The 18162-nt window shown below is 42.0% G+C and overlaps 2 protein-coding genes across 2 annotated transcripts in view; both read left to right on the top strand.

Annotated features, from left to right (window-relative positions):
• The window catches only part of LOC103518519 (pre-mRNA-splicing factor Slu7), a 22319-nt gene extending 8799 nt beyond the window's left edge, over window positions 1-13520 (top strand). Inside the window, exons 2-7 of the mRNA XM_026830284.1 lie at window positions 1296-1484; window positions 2175-2459; window positions 2719-2951; window positions 4839-5145; window positions 6140-6179; window positions 13149-13520. Of these exons, the coding sequence (XP_026686085.1) occupies window positions 1296-1484; window positions 2175-2459; window positions 2719-2951; window positions 4839-5145; window positions 6140-6179; window positions 13149-13267 (1173 nt within the window). The 3' untranslated portion in view covers window positions 13268-13520. The remainder of the gene's footprint in view (window positions 1-1295; window positions 1485-2174; window positions 2460-2718; window positions 2952-4838; window positions 5146-6139; window positions 6180-13148) is intronic.
• On the top strand, window positions 13509-15583 carry LOC113471272 (pre-mRNA-splicing factor SLU7-like). Its single transcript, XM_026830285.1, has 4 exons — window positions 13509-13785; window positions 14203-14375; window positions 14762-14776; window positions 15446-15583. The coding sequence occupies exons 1-4, from the start codon at window positions 13539-13541 to the stop codon at window positions 15581-15583; spliced, it is 573 nt and encodes a 190-aa protein (XP_026686086.1). The 5' UTR covers window positions 13509-13538.
• The last annotated feature ends 2579 nt before the right edge of the window (window positions 15584-18162 follow it).

The raw sequence follows: 18162 nt of genomic DNA, 5'->3' as shown, positions 1-18162 counted from the left end.
TCTCTAACATACCTTTGAAATTTGAAAATAGACTCTCGGAAGCATTGGTTTTGTTGGGGTTACGTCGTACAGCTCGGATAACCCGCCGCTGACTCATTTGTTCTTCTGAGGCTGCCATGAACCTTCCGGGTTCTTCTGGTTCTTCTTCATTAGCCCAATTCTCATGGTTCAAATCTGATTCCGCCGTACGCTTCTTGGACATTTTGATGTAAGCTATGTATGTGGGTAAAAGGTATTACCAAAGTGAGGTTGGGATCACAGCTGGAAAGCACCTGACAAGGTATTTACAGTGAATGTATTATTCACCCCTGTGCTTGTGCTTTCAATCACTAAATATTACAGCAATGTAAGAGAGTTGTACAAACTTTACTAAAAAGATTTTATGAATAAAAGAAAATTCAAAAGTTCGAAACCCCCTGCCTCGAAACGTACCTCGCGCACCTTTTCGTTTTCGATTTGCATTTGTTTTTTTGTTTTGAGAAAATTTCAAATGTTTTCATTTTTTTCTTCTTGAAAAATGGCGCGCTAAAAAGTCGCGTTCACACGAGAGTAAAGTAGGCTTCACTTTCAAAGATCCGCCGTACGCTTCTTGGACATTTTGATGTAAGCTATGTATGTGGGTAAAAGGTATTACCAAAGTGAGGTTGGGATCACAGCTGGAAAGCACCTGACAAGGTATTTACAGTGAATGTATTATTCACCCCTGTGCTTGTGAGCACCAGGGGGGGTGGCAAAGCCCCAGGGGGGGTGGCAAAGCCCCAGGGGGGTGCAAAGTCCCAGGAGGGGGTGGTAAAGCTGATGCTTCACGTCCTCATGCCACCCCCCGGAGTGTGCCGCCTGGTTTGGGGGAACTGTCTGAACCCCCCTTAACCCAGGGCTGTAGGTAGGTACTGTAGAACTTACTCAAAAGAATGGCCTGTATGAGATGTCCAAAGGCCTGCTTCAATGAGCAATATTCCCTTATGTACTTACTATGTTGGCCAAGTCTCATTGATATTTGTCAAATTGCATGGGAGTAAAGTATACAGTGTGTTTACCTTTAGAGTGAAATATAAAATGTCTGACTCATGATTCTCCATCAAAATTTTGGAATGATAATTTAAGTAGTAAATATTATGTTACTTAATAGGTACTGTTTAATCTAGCAGGATTTTTTTTTTTTTTTTTTTTTTTTTTTCTTTTTTTTTTTTTAATAAAGGGTTTTTTTTATTTTAGGGGTTTTTTTTTTTTTTTTTTTTTTTTTTTACTTATTTTCTTCTAACTTACTTACCTGTCTTGTTTTTTATTCATTTCAGGCTGGTACTGCACCCGCAGCTGTAGATGAACATGGAAGAGACATCAATCCCCACATCCCACAGTACATTTCCTCGGCACCATGGTATTTTGGCTCAAAAGGTCCTACACTGCAACATCAGCGCATCCAACCTGATCAAGAAAAACCCAGAGCTAGTCTAGACGAATGGTACAAGCGAGGAGTTGACACAGTATGTTTTCTGATTGGCAAGAGAGTTTGTTTATTTTCAAAATTATTGTTGTGATCTAATATTTTTTTTTTTTTACTTACTACACTACAACATCAGCGCATCCAACCTGATCAAGAAAAACCCAGAGCTAGTCTAGACGAATGGTACAAGCGAGGAGTTGACACAGTAAGTTTTCTGATTGGTAAGAGAGTTTGTTTATTTTCAAAATTATTGTTGTGATCTAATGCTTTTTTTTTACTTATCTAAAGCTTGACATTGACTAAGTAGGTACCTATCATTTTCAAAGTAAACTAATTAATTAAAGATTTATAATTTCTAAGGTTAGAAGTACATACTTCATCAAACTGCAAGTTGTTGGGTACTGTCTCCTACTCATTTTCTGTATTTTCCAATTGAATAGCAAATGACACTTTGGTAAGGTTTGAATACCTACTTATTTTTTTTTACTTATCTAAAGCTTGACATTGACTAAGTAGGTACCTATCATTTTCAAAGTAAACTAATTAATTAAAGATTTATAATTTTTAAGGTTAGAAGTACATACTTCATCAAATGGCAAGTTGTTGGGTAAACTGTCTCCTACTCATTTTCTGTATTTTCCAATTGAATAGCAAATGACACTTTGGTAAGGTTTGAATACCTACTTGTTTTGAAGCACTTTGGATTATTATTTCATGTTTTTTCTTGCAGACTTCCCAAGCCAAAAAGTTTCGCAAGGGTGCATGTGAAAACTGTGGGGCTATGACACACAAAAAGAAAGATTGTCTGGAGAGGCCAAGAAAAGTGCTCGCCAAATATTCAAATGCACAGATTGCATGTGATGAGTTTGTGCAGCCTAAACTGATTCAAGATTACGATAGTAAGCGGGATAGATGGGCAGGCTATGATCCATCCAATCATAAAGCCATCGTGGAACATTATCAGAAAATCGAGGAAGCCAAGCGAGAGCTCCGTGCCGATAAACTGGATGCTGGTGTGAGTATTGATAATAGAGGAAGTAAGGTTTGTGTAATATCAGGGGTGATAAGTAGTTATCAGATAAATGAGGGGTGGAAAAAAAGAAGAAGAAAAAAGAGGCATATATTCAATCCCAACCTAGGATAGGTATGGAATTTTGTTGTGAAATTGTGAATATTATTATTAGAGAAGTTACTATCACCACCACATATGACATCAACAACATTTGGGCAGTATAAAACAAACATTTTAAAAGAGATTATTTTATATTTCTCAGGAAGGGGATGAAGACAAGGATGATTTAGAAGAGGACGAAGACAAGTACGTGGATGAGGTGGACATGCCAGGAACCAAGGTGGACTCCAAGCAGCGTATTACAGTGCGTAACTTACGCATACGAGAGGACACGGCCAAATACTTACGCAACTTGGATCCCAACTCGGCATACTACGATCCGAAAACTCGCTCCATGCGTGATAACCCCTATGAAACTGTGGCCAATCCTGAGGAGTAAGTAGATTTCATCAGAGGAGAACCCTTTGTAAGATTTAATTCAGACATATTAGGTACCCAATTCCTGTTCTCCCTGGAGTAAGGTAATGCTACACAAAACGCCCATTCTCTGAGGCTTAGGTGTAGGGGCAAACATGCCTAAAGGTCGGGGTAAGCTTATACGATTCTACGAAGGTAATGCTAAATTTAAAGAGAATTGAGAGAGAAAAACCTAAATCGCCACTGGCTATAGCACGTGTCCCAGGTCACCGAATTGATGTCTGGATGGGTCTGGGCCATAAGCCATAATATACTCCTGTCTTTTCCCGGTCCCACTTGAGCTTGGAAACGTCAATGTGAATAACAGTAGGTCGTTGGTTATGGCTCAATGGATATGCCTGTTTACTGAAGTGATAGGAGCCCCTCATATCATGAAAAAATCACGATATGTGAGGGGCTTCTATCTCTTTAGTGTGCTGCATCAGGACAGGCATATCCATAGCCCTGCATCAGGAGAGGCATATCCATAGCCCTGCTGCATCAGGACAGGCATATCCATGCCTAGCCCTGTACATAACCACGACCTTAAAGTTCTCTTGTCAGAAAAAATACACGTCGTGTAATAAAGGCCGTGCGTCGCGTCGCTTCAAACTCTTGACGTTCGCACGCCTCCCGGTACAATTGATTCATTAGAACAAAACTGTCATTTTTAGCCCGTCCTTCCTTTATTATTACGATAGTAATAAAAAAAAAACTTATAGTGGACGGGCTATTGTATTCGCTTCGGTGTCTGTCTGTCTGTTCCCATAGAAGGACCTATCCAAACCTGGTCGACCTTTAAATCATTTATTTACCTGCCTCGGTGGTGTAGTGATCAAGGCGCTCGCCTGGTAAACAGGAGGGCGTGGGTTCAATCCCAGCCGAGGTATGGAATTTTATCCTCAACATAATTTGAGAATTTGACCACAATAATAGTAGTAGCCTACTCGTTATTATGTCTTCTCCTGTAGGTGTCGTTGCATCCAATACCAACATCAAGGATTCACCTAACTACATCAAAATCGGTAACCAGAAGATTAGACAAGTATCCAAGTTCAAATATCTAGGAGAATGGATTACTCCAAACAACTCGGAGTCAGAAGCTATAGAGAGCAGATGCAACAAATTAGAAGGTGCTTTCCACACGTGCAAACAGTTGTATAAAAGCAGAAGCCTCTCTCGTAATCTGAAACTTTGTCACTATAACACCGTGATCAGACCGTCAGCTTTATATGCAGCCGAAACCTTGCTGTTAACAAAGAAATGCTCTATCAGGAAGCTTGAATTAAAAGACAGAAAAATCCTAAGAAAAATCCTGGGGCCCATCAAAGAAAACGACACCTACAGGAGAAGACATAATAACGAGCTGTATGACAACATAGAAGATTTAGTGACAGTCATCAGGAAAAGAAGAATGCTTTTCTACGGCCATCTGGAGCGAATGGAGCCTAAGAGACTAACTCAACGCATTCATGCATCCATCTCAAAGAAGTCATCTTACGCAAAATGGGCAACCCAAGTAAAGAAAGATTTTAGAGAAGCTGAAATTAGTGAAGAACTTATTGGGAACCGAAACAAGTTCAGAGAAGCTGTGAAATCCACAAACAAACTAAAATCAATAACTTCCACCACAGCAAGACCCAACAGTAAGTGGTCTGAGGAGAGAAAGGCCGACCATTCTTCTAGGATGAAGATATACTGGCACAAGAGAAAGCAAAAACCATAGAGTTAAGAATTCCGTGGTCCTTTGAGGCCGAAACGAACCAAAAAAAAAAAAGTAGCCTACTGCTGGAGTAAAGGGAATTTTCAGTCCTATGCGAGCAGTATAAATAAGCACTATTATTATTACTTTTATCTCATTCACAGCGTGGACTATGCAGGCGAGAACTTCGTCCGATTCTCCGGTGATACCAGGAAGCATGCTACCGCTCAGCTATTCGCGTGGGAAGCATACGAGAAGGGAGTGGATGTCCATGTGCTGGCAGAACCCACCAAACTGGAACTCCTCAAGAAGGAATACGAGGAGAAGAAGGAGGAGTTCAAGAAGGAGGTGTCCTCGAGTGTGATTGATAAGTATGGGGGAGCTGAACATCTGCAGGCACCTCCTAAAGCGTTGCTCCTGGCACAGACAGAGGACTATGTTGAGTATTCACGCTATGGGAAAGTTATCAAGGTACGTACAGTTTGGGTCTGACCAAAAGCTTGTTTTTATTTCTAGTCGCCAGCCTAGTTACTTTGGTAACGCGACTGTCTTGTAAGCGCTAGGCCGCGGGTTCGATTCCTACCCAAGGCAGATTTTATCCTGAACGAATAATGGGTCGAAAATTCGAGAGCGAGAAAATTGAGAAATCACATTGATTGAATAATGTTCGCTCTCGGAATGGCCGACTTTCTCCTATCCTGTCTTCCTTCTTCGTCGATTTCGGGACGATAAGACCTTATCAGTTACAGTTCCCTCTATCAAACCTCTTGCATTTATAATGAAACTCCTTGTTTCACCGTAACTTTTGATCAGTTTGCCCGCTTTAAATAAAATTTAGCAGACATGTTTACTTGATTACATTGTTTACCATACAGAGGTGTAAATGTAATTTCTTTGTGTTATTATGTCACAACTTTGGTGCTCACTGCAGCATTGTAGGATTTTTCCCAATAAGTATCTCAATAATCCTAACAACCAATGTTTACCTACCATGCTGGCACCGGTCGCTATGCGCATTTACATGTCATAGCTACTCATTTTCCTCACGAGGCTGAGTGGGCCCCGCAACAGCCAGTCACGGGATCAATCATTTGCATGATACAAATTTCTTGACCCCGCCGGGAATCGAACCCGGGTCTCCCGCGTGCAAGGCGAGTGCAGTGAACACTACGCCATGGGAGCTGACTTGAGCAGTATAAATAAACACTACTATTATGTATGAAACGCGATCCCCAAATGGCATTAAGCTTGAGAGTTACTCCGGAACAGAATTGGAGAGCACACATTTTTTTACGAAAACTTAAAACAGCACCTATGAAAAATTGTACATAGATACGTACCTATTATAGGATGGGTAAATGAACATACTACGACACGGGAAACAACAAAACTAAATTTTCTTCCTTCCTCCTTCTTTCTTTTTATCAAACCTCTTCACATTGTCTACTTGTTTTGGACGTTGCAGGGTCAGGAGAAGGTAGTAGTGAAGTCTCGTTATGAAGAAGATGTATATCCCAACAATCACTTTGTGTTTTTCGTAAGAAAATTAAATTTTCATTTTGTAAATAATAATAACTCTCTTGTTTAGGTAGCACAAAATTTACAATTTCGAAATAATGTCTTGTCTTATAAATTTACAACTTCTTTGGGTCCTGCTACATGAATTTACTATTTCGAATCTTGTAGCTAGAATTTACCACTTTGAAGTAATTGTCTTGTCCCATAAATTTATAATTTGAGTCCTGTCGCATGAATTTACAATTTCGAAAGCTCCTCAGTCACAGTTTACAACTCTTTACAATTTGGAAGGATCTTGTCGCATAAACCTTCTAATAAGCGGCATCAACTCCTCCTCAGGTTTCGGGGGTCTAATCTCTCCTCTATATCTCGCCACAAAGCTCCATCGCCTCAATCTCTTCAACAGGTCCTTCTCCCCCACTGCCTGGATGGCTTGGTCCTGAGCGGTGTTATAGCGGGGTCGTAGCGCGGTCGGAATTGATCGATCGGAGCGACGTCTAGGTTCGTATCGTTTGATATTGGATGCTGAGATCCAGGCACGAGACACTTCCTTGCTGTCGAAGAATGTCACGTGGTATTTGAGCTGAGGGGAGAGATGGTTTTCAATTTTAATATCAGGCTTGTAATGGTAATGGTAATGGTAATAATATTACTTTTATTTAACAATAAATACAAAACATGATGAATGACAATTGAAGAGGTTTGACAGAGGGAACTGTAACTGCTATGGTCTTATCGTCCCGAAATCGAAGAGAGAAGGAAGACAGGTTTTTTCTTCTTCTTCTTCTTCTTCTTCTTCTTCTTCTTCTTCTTCTTCCCATCAGGATAAAATCCGCCCCGGGCGGGAATCGAACCCGCGGCCTAGCGCTTACAAGGCAGATGCACTACCATTTGTGTTTTTCGTAAGAAAATTAAATTTTCATTTTGTAAATAATAATAACTCTCTTGTTTAGGTAGCACAAAATTTACAATTTCGAAGTAATGTCTTGTCTTGTAAATTTACAACTTCTTTGGGTCCTGCTACATGAATTTACTATTTCGAATCTTGTAGCTAAAATTTACCACTTTGAAGTAATTGTCTTGTCCCATAAATTTATAATTTGAGTCCTGTCGCATGAAATTTACCATTTCGAAGACTCCTCAGTCACAAGGTTACAAGTCTTTACAATTTGGAAGGATCTTGTCGCATAAACCTTCTAATAAGCGGCATCAACTCCTCCTCAGGTTTCGGGGGTCTAATCTCTCCTCTATATCTCGCCACAAAGCTCCATCGCCTCAATCTCTTCAACAGGTCCTTCTCCCCCACTGCCTGGATGGCTTGGTCCTGAGCGGTGTTATAGCGGGGTCGTAGCGCGGTCGGAATTGATCGATCGGAGCGACGTCTAGGTTCGTATCGTTTGATATTGGATGCTGAGATCGAAACACCCCCCCCCCGTCTGCCCCGGGGAAAATTTTTTTTTTTTTTTTTTTTTTTTTTTTAGAAAAATACACATAAAGCACAGAATTCACTGGGCTTTTCTTTTTTTACTCCTAGGCGAGTTTAACATCGGAGGTGTTTTCCCTAACCACCCCTTGAGGCTAGTTCCCACTTGTCGTGAGTTTTGTCCGATTTTTTACCGAATGTCCTGTGTAGACAATGTAATGATTTCAATTAGTGTTTTCCCACTACGCACGACACGATTTTTTCGCGAATGTCCAAGTGGGAACGGGGCTTTAGAGCTCTACTATTGTGAAATTTTTAAAATAAGTAACAAACCTTTTTTCTTCTTCTTCTTCTTCTTCTTCTTCTTCTTCTTCTTCTTCTTCTTCTTCTTCTACTTTTAGAGACACGACCCGGGGTGAATCAAACTCTATTCGTTATTCTACCATCACCTTTCGGCTACAGCTGAAGCCGCTACAACAACTCTTTGTTTTGTTTTCAGGCGTTGAAGAAAGAGGAAGAAGAACAGAGGGAGGCAGATAGACTTCTCAGAATGGACGAGAGAAAGAGATCCTACAATAGTATGATAAGTGTGAAGGAACCTACCTTGGAAGAGAGAGAAGCGTACCTGATGAAACGGGCTAGACCTGAGGACCCTATGGCGTAACCTGATGAAACGGGCTAGACCTGAGGACCCTATGGCGTAACCTGATGAAACGGGCTAGACCTGAGGACCCTATGGCATAACCTGATGAAACGGGCTAGACCTGAGGACCCTATGGCATAACCTGATGAAACGGGCTAGATCTGAGGACCCTATGGACAGGTTTCGTAAGCCCACGTTTGTGGATTCGTAAGTTCAACTCTGTGGCCGAGTATTTACTCTCAACTGGGTGCTGGGTTCGAATTCCGATGGAACGAAAATTTTCTGACCAAACGGCCGGGGGGGGGGGGCGGTGAGTAGGCTGCAACTCTTACCCCCCGAAATTTTAGCCTCAGTCCCCAAACTTCTACATATAGAGCTTACCAGGGTAGAGGCTGCACCTCCAGCCAGACTGAGGTAGGGTACACGGATCATACACATCAGGCAGGAATCTATACGAGGTGCATAAGTTACACATCGCCCAGATACCGACACAACGTTTCTCCTGTAGCCACAGTAGGCGCTCCTTCTGATTCAAACTGGGGGGACAAGTAGCTAGAACACACTTGATAACCTCAGGACGACGAGTGTTCATTAGCTGAAACAGATAATTATTATATTATAAATAGCTAACTTGTCTTCTGATTCAAACTGGGGGGACAAGTAGCTAGAACACACTTGATAACCTCAGGACGACGAGTGTTCATTAGCTGAAACAGATAATTATTATATTATAAATAGCTAACTTGTCTTCTGATTCAAACTGGGGGGACAAGTAGCTAGAACACACTTGATAACCTCAGGACGACGAGTGTTCATTAGCTGAAACAGATAATTATTATATTATAAATAGCTAACTTGTCTTCTGATTCAAACTGGGGGGACAAGTAGCTAGAACACACTTGATAACCTCAGGACGACGAGTGTTCATTAGCTGAAACAGATAATTATTATCATAAATACTCGTAGCTAACGTGATTTAATTTATTGTCCTAGTTTTTTTTTTTTTTTTTTTTTTTTTTTTTTAGAGGTTTGATAGAAGGAACTGTAACTGCTAAGGTCTTATCGTCGCGAAAGCGAATGAAAGGAAGGCAGGATAGAAGAAAGCCATATGTTTTGAAAACGAACCTTATCTGTTTAGTGTTTAGGATAACATCCACACCGGGCGGGAGTCAAACCTTGTCGCTCTGCTCTCTAAGTCAGTCTAAGCTAACTACTGGCTGATTTTCCTGTCGCTGAAGTAATTTTACTTAAAAAAGTAAAAAAATACTTGAAACTAACCTCGTTCAATCAGAACTTACCAACAGTTTTTTTTTTTTTTTTTTTTTTTTTTTTTTAGAGGTTTGATAGAAGGAACTGTAACTGCTAAGGTCTTATCGTCGCGAAAGCGAATGGAAGGAAGGCAGGATAGAAGAAAGCCATCCGTTCTGAAAACGAACCGTATCTATTTAGGATAACATCCACACCGGGCGGGAGTTGAACCTTGTCGCTCTGCTCTCTAAGGCTAAGAACACAGTGGAGCGGCGAGCATAGAGCAACGAGCATCAATGAACGAGCAAAGCGATGAAATCAAACACGTTGATTGTCAGTCTAAGCTAAATAGGCTGGCTGATTTTCCTGTCGCTGAAGTAATTTTAAAAAAGTAAAAAATACTTGAAACTAACCTCGTTCAATCAGAACTTACCAACGTTGTAAGCGCTAGGCCGCGGGTTCGATTCCCGCCCGGGGCGAATTTTATCCTGATGGGATAATGTTCGTTCTCGGAACGGCCGGCTTTCTCCTATCCTGTCTTCCTTCTCTCTTCGATTTCGGGACGATAAGACTTTCGCAGTTACAGTTTCCTCTACCAAATCCCTTCTTTTTTTAAAAAAAAAATAGAATAGACTCGCACATGTTTTTGTCCTTTTTAGATTTTGGGCCATTATTTTCAGTTTCAAAAAAAAAAACTTACCAAATTCTTCCTCAGTGAGTTCTGGCTACATGGGAGTGAGTCTTGTGAGAGTACAGAAGACTGCAGCGTGTCATACCGGGACGGAGTATCGCTTATTGCTCCCTCAGTCTGCTGGGAGGGTGTATGGATGAGGGGCGTGATTTCTATCGGCGTGAATGGATTGGTGAGAGGCGTGAACGGATTGGTGAAGGGCGTGAATGGAGTGCCGGGCTCGGGTGTGCCTGCTAACTCTTCGTCTGAACGGTTACAGTTATTGGCTGTCGGTGTACTTGGAGCTAACGCTTGTTGCGAACTATTCCGATTAACTTCGGCTGTTCTCGGAGTTTCATTCACATCTGTACTATTCTCATGGTTGACTTCGGGTGTTCCCGTGGATACTTCATGCACGCTAGGACGATCCTGATTGGTGACTTCGGATGTGCCCGGAGTAAACACTCGATCCGGGTTGGTCAGTTGGGATACTTTCAAGGGTGTCATTGGCATGGGTGATTCTTGAATCCCGTTGTTAGGCGTTTCTTTGATTGCTTTGCTCGGTGTTTCTTTAATTGTCTTAATAAGTGCTTCTTTGATTGGTTTGCTGGGTGTTTTTTTCATTCTCTTGGTGGGTGTTTCATTTCTCTTCCCAAGAGCTTCTTTGTTCCTCTTGATAGTGGGCTTTGGAATAGCGTTATTATTAGGTGTTTCTTTGATTTTCTTGGCAGGTGTTGCTTTGGTTTTCTTGGTGCAGGATTTAGGAATCCCGTTGCTAAGTGTTTCTTGAGAAGATTTGGCAACTCTGAGCGACGATGACGGATCTTGTTGGTTTGAGCTCGTTGATGTTGCTTTTAGAAACATACCTTCGTCTGCTTCATTTAGAGGCTTGGCCTCCTCTATTTCATCCAAAGGCTTAAGCTTAGATTCTCCTATCTCATTCAGAGGTTTGACTTCCTCTGTCTCATTCACAGGCGTCTCCTCTTCCATTGCTGTTTCATCCAGACACGTGTCGCCTTGAGTCTCATGTTTCACTTTAGATGTCTCTTTCTCCAAAGGACCGCAGAGAAATCGAGCATGCGTGAATGTCCCTTGCATGGTTGATTTCTGCGTAAACGTGTCTTGCACAGTTGACTCTTCTGTGTCCATAGCTTGCAAGGGAGACTGTTGGGTGACCACGTCTGTGCGTGACTGTTGCGTAAGTGTTACTTCATTGATTGACTCCTGCGTAAATATCTCTTGCGTAGACGTGTCTTGCACGGTCTCTTCCATATTTTGTATGGTTGACTCTTGTGTATCCATAGCTTGCATAGGTGTTTCTTCTGTAACATCATCTTGCTTGACTCTATCATTCTGTGTATTCCCACCAACATCTTGGCTAACTCTACCGTCTTGCGTGGCACTACCATCATGGGCAGTCCTATTTCCCAGCGTAACTGTGTCATTGGTTCCGTTTTCAATCGTTTTGTTAGCCGTTTCGTTCCGGTCTAGAGGTTTAGCTCGCTTGAAGATGGGATGAGGATTCAATGTGTTGTCCTCATAACCAATGCTATCATTGCCATTTATAGACGCGTTGTTGTATTTCGAATCGTGACTAGAGCTGTCAGCGCTGCTGTGGCTATCCTTTTTCTCGTATGGTTTTGCTCCTGTTAGAAAAGAGGAAATATAAGATGGTTATGTTCGCGGATTTCGCGATTATGTTCGCGGATTTCGCGATTATGTTCGCGGATTTGGCGATTATGTTCGCGGATTGGGCGATTATGTTCGCGGATTTCGCGATTATGGTCGCGGATTTGGCGATTTTGTTCGCGGATTTTGCGATTATGTTCGCGGATTTGGCAATTATGTTCGCGGAATCGCGTCCCGAATCGACATTTTGTATATTTGGCAAGCCTAATTGTAGGTATGTACGTTTTATTTATAATAATCATATTTATAAACAAAACTGAACACATACCACCCCTTGTCGAAAGACTTGTCTTTTTTTAAAGAGGTTTGACAGAGGGAACTGTAACTGCTATGGTCTTATCGTCCCGAAATCGAAGAGAGAAGGAAGACAGGAGAGGAGGGAACTTTAACTGCTATGGTCTTATCGTCCCGAAATCGAGGAGAGAAGGAAGACAGGATAGGAGAAAGCCAGCCGTTCCGAGAACGAACATTATCCCATCAGGATAAAATCCGCCCCGGGCGGGAATCGAACCCGCGGCCTAGCGCTTACAAGGCAGACGCACTACCAACTAAGCTAACTAGGCTGGCTCATTTTGTAGTTTGATAACATAGATTCGTGGAGCTTAGCGCACACACCTATGGGACCTTTCGTCCCTACATCTAAGCCTCTACAGCTAACCTATAGTTAATAACACAAATCTAATGTCTTTGACTTTGACTAACACAATGAACAACTCGTATCGGATCGGAGCTATGAAAATCTTTCTAAATCTAAATCAGATCAGTAGGTAACCCAAACAATCACACAAGCCGTCCGGTTCATTTCAGATAGATAGCACATTGAATACACTACTTCCCAATGGATCACTTAAGTTATCCACGTTGCTCGTAGTTGGTATGTGGATGCACTCCCTGGAGAATGCAGCTGGCTTTCCCCGGCCCTACTCAGGCTGTGTGAGGTGAGGAGACGGGCAGTTTGTCATCGAATCAATGATAAAATCCCCGTCACTGATAGTTTTAATAACCTTGGCAGTTGCTCTTTGACGTTAATCCTCTGTTAAACCTACCGGTTTATCGCTGAGTCCATCCAGCCAGTAGAATATCTCTAGCTCAGGATCATCATCTATCATAGCGGGCCACCATGGGAACTGATCTAGCTTGGCCCACACTACACTGCCTGCGTTATACGCGTCTAGAATGAAATGCTCCTCTTCTAACGCACTGGGCTCCTCCACTGGGGTATTACAGGATAGACCTAAGAATTCCTATTGTACAGGTAAGAATGGATAGTTTATATGAAGAAGATGTATATCCCAACAATCATACCAGTGTATGGGGGTCCTGGTGGCATAATGGAGTGTGGGGATACAAGTGTTGTCACTCCTTCATTAAGAATTCCTATTGTACAGGTAAGAATGGATAGTTTATATGAAGAAGATGTATATCCCAACAATCATACCAGTGTATGGGGGTCCTGGTGGCATAATGGAGTGTGGGGATACAAGTGTTGTCACTCCTTCATTAAGAATTCCTATTGTACAGGTAAGAATGGATAGTTTATATGAAGAAGATGTATATCCCAACAATCATACCAGTGTATGGGGGTCCTGGTGGCATAATGGAGTGTGGGGATACAAGTGTTGTCACTCCTTCATTAAGAATTCCTATTGTACAGGTAAGAATGGATAGTTTATATGAAGAAGATGTATATCCCAACAATCATACCAGTGTATGGGGGTCCTGGTGGCATAATGGAGTGTGGGGATACAAGTGTTGTCACTCCTTCATTAAGAATTCCTATTGTACAGGTAAGAATGGATAGTTTATATGAAGAAAATGTATATCCCAACAATCATACCAGTGTATGGGGGTCCTGGTGGCATAATGGAGTGTGGGGATACAAGTGTTGTCACTCCTTCATTAAGAATTCCTATTGTACAGGTAAGAATTCAGTGTCACATCATGACATCATTTATGAAATACCTACTGCCTACTGGCGGTCTCGTGAACTGAAGGGCTCATGAAAAAAAAAATAATAATAAAAAAATAAACAAATAAACGACCAAACAAACATACTAGGGACGAGACTTACTATGGGATGGCCATGTTATGACACAGACCATGTGAGTCTGATGTTTCATTTCAAGTCTTGATTCACACAATTTTTCCACCTTCTCTTCGCTCTCCCCCGCCCTTTTCTCCCCCTCACTTCCATTCTCTCCACTCTTTTCCCTATGTAGCTCTCATCTCTTCGTGTTTTGTATGATATAAGTTGGTCAACTTATTAGGTTTTGTTATGTTTTAGATATTATTTAATTAATTAATTTGATTCCATCCTGTTATTTTTTTATTTCACAGGGGAAGCAGGTCTGGCTACATCTTCAGTAGTAGGAGCCTCCCTAGGACCTCCACCGGGTATTATGAACAGACCTGAACATCAAGATGAAGACGAAGAGGATAGTGGACACAAGAAACAGAAGAAGAGCAAGAAGAGCAAAAAGAAGAAGAAGGAAAAGGAGAAGAGCGCAGAAGTCTTGATTCACACAATTTTTCCCCCTTTTCTTCCCCCCCCCCCCCCCCCTTTTCTACCCCTCACTTCCATTCTCTCCACTCTTTACCCTATGTAGCTCTCATCTCTTCGTGTTTTGTATGATATAAGTTAGTCAACTCATTAGGTTTTGTTATGTTTTAGATACTATTTAATTAATTAATTAATTTGATTCCATCCTGTTCTTATTTCACAGGGGAAGCAGGTCTGGCTACATCTTCAGTAGTAGGAGCCTCTCTAGGACCTCCACCGGGTATTATGAACAGACCTGAACATCAAGATGAAGACGAAGAAGATAGTGGACACAAGAAACAGAAGAAGAATAAGAAGAGCAAAAAGAAGAAGAAGGAAAAGGAGAAGAGCGCAGAGGAGAAGATGAAAGAGGTAAGAATGGGCGGGATTTCAATTTAAAAAGTTTTTTTTTAATATATGTATTATAAATTTGTTATGTCGGACATGATTGTCTGTCTGGGGGACGTTAAACAGGGAGTAGACCAGCTTAGTCTCGCTGGGGGACTATAAACAGGGAGTATACCAGCCTGAATTTCCCTTCCTAAAGAAATAGCAAGGGTTGAGAGGGAAGGGCATCCACTCGTAAAATTTGTAGCCAAAGCCAAACGTCAGCCCAAAGCGATCACCCTAGCTAGGGCTGATTGAGAGGCTAACGAAAAACGGCGACCCCGTCTGCACACGGGAAAAGGTTTTTTTTTTCTCTCTTTTTTTTTAGAAAAATACACATATAGCACAGAATTCACTGGGCTTTTCTTTTTTTACTCCTAGGCGAGTTTAACATCGGAGGTGTTTTCCCTAACCAACCCTTGAGGCTAGTTCCCACTCGTCGTGAGTTTTGTCCGATTTTTTTTTACCGAATGTCCAAGTGGGAACGGGGCTTTAGAGCTCTACTATTGTGAAATTTTTAAAATAGGTAACAAATCTTTTTTTTTTCTACTTTTAGAGACACGACCCGGGGTGAATCAAACTCTATTCGTTATTCTGCCATCACCTTTCGGCTACAGCTGAAGCCGCTACAACAACTCTTTGTTTTATTTTCAGGCGTTGAAGAAAGAGGAAGAAGAACAGAGGGAGGCAGATAGACTTCTCAGAATGGACGAGAGAAAGAGGTCCTACAATAGTATGATAAGTGTGAAGGAACCTACCATGGAGTCTTTTTTTAAAAAAAAAATAGAATAGACTCGCACATGTTTTTGTCCTTTTTAGATTTTGGGCCATTATTTTCAGTTTCAAAAAAAAAAACTTACCAAATTCTTCCTCAGTGAGTTCTGGCTACATGGGAGTGAGTCTTGTGAGAGTACAGAAGACTGCAGCGTGTCATACCGGGACGGAGTATCGCTTATTGCTCCCTCAGTCTGCTGGGAGGGTGTATGGATGAGGGGCGTGATTTCTATCGGCGTGAATGGATTGGTGAGAGGCGTGAACGGATTGGTGAAGGGCGTGAATGGAGTGCCGGGCTCGGGTGTGCCTGCTAACTCTTCGTCTGAACGGTTACAGTTATTGGCTGTCGGTGTACTTGGAGCTAACGCTTGTTGCGAACTATTCCGATTAACTTTGGCTGTTCTCGGAGCTTCATTCACATCTGTACTATTCTCATGGTTGACTTCGGGTGTTCCCGTGTTGACTTCGGGTGTTCCCGTGGATACTTCATGCACGCTAGGACGATCCTGATTGGTGACTTCGGATGTGCCCGGAGTAAACACTCGATCCGGGTTGGTCAGTTGGGATACTTTCAAGGGTGTCATTGGCATGGGTGATTCTTGAATCCCGTTGTTAGGCGTTTCTTTGATTGCTTTGCTCGGTGTTTCTTTAATTGTCTTAATAAGTGCTTCTTTGATTGGTTTGCTGGGTGTTTTTTTCATTCTCTTGGTGGGTGTTTCATTTCTCTTCCCAAGAGCTTCTTTGTTCCTCTTGATAGTGGGCTTTGGAATAGCGTTATTATTAGGTGTTTCTTTGATTTTCTTGGCAGGTGTTGCTTTGGTTTTCTTGGTGCAGGATTTAGGAATCCCGTTGCTAAGTGTTTCTTGAGAAGATTTGGCAACTCTGAGCGACGATGACGGATCTTGTTGGTTTGAGCTCGTTGATGTTGCTTTTAGAAACATACCTTCGTCTGCTTCATTTAGAGGCTTGGCCTCCTCTATTTCATCCAAAGGCTTAAGCTTAGATTCTCCTATCTCATTCTGAGGTTTGACTTCCTCTGTCTCATTCACAGGCGTCTCCTCTTCCATTGCTGTTTCATCCAGACACGTGTCGCCTTGAGTCTCATGTTTCACTTTAGATGTTTCTTTCTCCAAAGGACTGCAGAGAAATCGAGCATGCGTTAATGTCCCTTGCATGGTTGATTTCTGCGTAATTGTCCCTTCCGATTGCTGCGTAAATGCCCCTTCCATAGTTGACTGCTGCGTAAACGTGTCTTGCACAGTTGACTCTTCTGTGTCCATAGCTTGCGAGGGAGACTGTTGGGTGACCACGTCTGTGCGTGACTGTTGCGTAAGTGTTACTTCATTGATTGACTCCTGCGTAAATATCTCTTGCGTAGACGTGTCTTGCACGGTCTCTTCCACATTTTGCATGGTTGACTCTTGTGTATCCATAGCTTGCATAGGTTTTTCTTCTGTAACATCATCTTGCTTGACTCTATCATTCGGTGTATTCCCACCAACATCTTGGCTAACTCTACCGTCTTGCGTGGCACTATCATCATGGGCAGTCCTATTTCCCAGCGTAACTGTGTCATTGGTTCCGTTTTCAATCGATTTGTTAGCCGTTTCGTTCCGGTCTAGAGGTTTAGCTCGCTTGAAGATGGGACCAATGCTATCATTGCCATTTATAGACGCGTTGTTATACTTGGAATCGTGGCTAGAGCTGTCAGCGCTGCTGTGGCTATCCTTTTTCTCGTATGGTTTTGCTCCTGTTAGAAAAGAGGAGATTATAAGATGGTTGAAAATAGGGGTACTTGTGCAGAAGTCACGTCAGTGGAAGATTGCTACCAAAGGAACTGGCACAAACGAGCAGTGACCATGACCAGTGTTATTATAGGGTTAGGTTAAACGCAAAAAGGAATTTTCACAATTAGAGCAGAGATTAGTGTTATTATAGCTAGGGTTAGGTTGAATACAAAAAGGAGCTTTCTTTTCCACTGACGTGGCTTCTGCATAATTACCGAAGTAGGTGGCCACCTTTTTTTAACCGACCTCATAGACCAGGGGTGGCCAAAACACGTGGCTTAGGTAGATATAAGTATACCTTAGACTCACCGTAACCTACATAGTGGGTTTAGGTTTACTCGTAGTAGGATGGATATAGCGATACGCGATACCTACTCGTATTCTTTATGTAGAATACCTACCGACCGAATTACTGTTCGATTCGGTCTGCATTACCAAATTACCATTACCTACCGTCTTGTCTTTGAAAACGTCATTCGCCAGAGTTCAGGTAGTAGAGGTATCTATGGTTTTCATCATGAGGTGGATATTTATATGGGTCGGGTTTAATTCCCAGCGGTTTTGAAAAATTTCTTACCTGAATTCAGACCTAGTTTGGCCTCGCTTTGGGCTTTGATTGGCGCCCGGAAGGTGTTCTTTTTCGGCGGCATGATAAAAACAAGACTCCGCGAAGAACAAAGTTGCCTTTTTCGAGAAAATAAAAAGCGGAAAAGATTTTTTTTTAATTTAGGTTTTAGAAATTAGGAACTCTGAACAGTTACCTACTAGAAATGTCGTTACTGCTGCCGAAAGTCCGAAAATGACAAATTC

This window comes from Diaphorina citri, unplaced genomic scaffold (genome assembly GCF_000475195.1).
Source record: "Diaphorina citri unplaced genomic scaffold, Diaci psyllid genome assembly version 1.1 scaffold2225, whole genome shotgun sequence".
NCBI classification, from domain to species: domain Eukaryota; kingdom Metazoa; phylum Arthropoda; class Insecta; order Hemiptera; family Psyllidae; genus Diaphorina; species Diaphorina citri.
The sequence above is the reverse complement of the archived record's forward strand: the minus strand, read 5'-3'. Positions and strand labels throughout refer to the sequence as shown.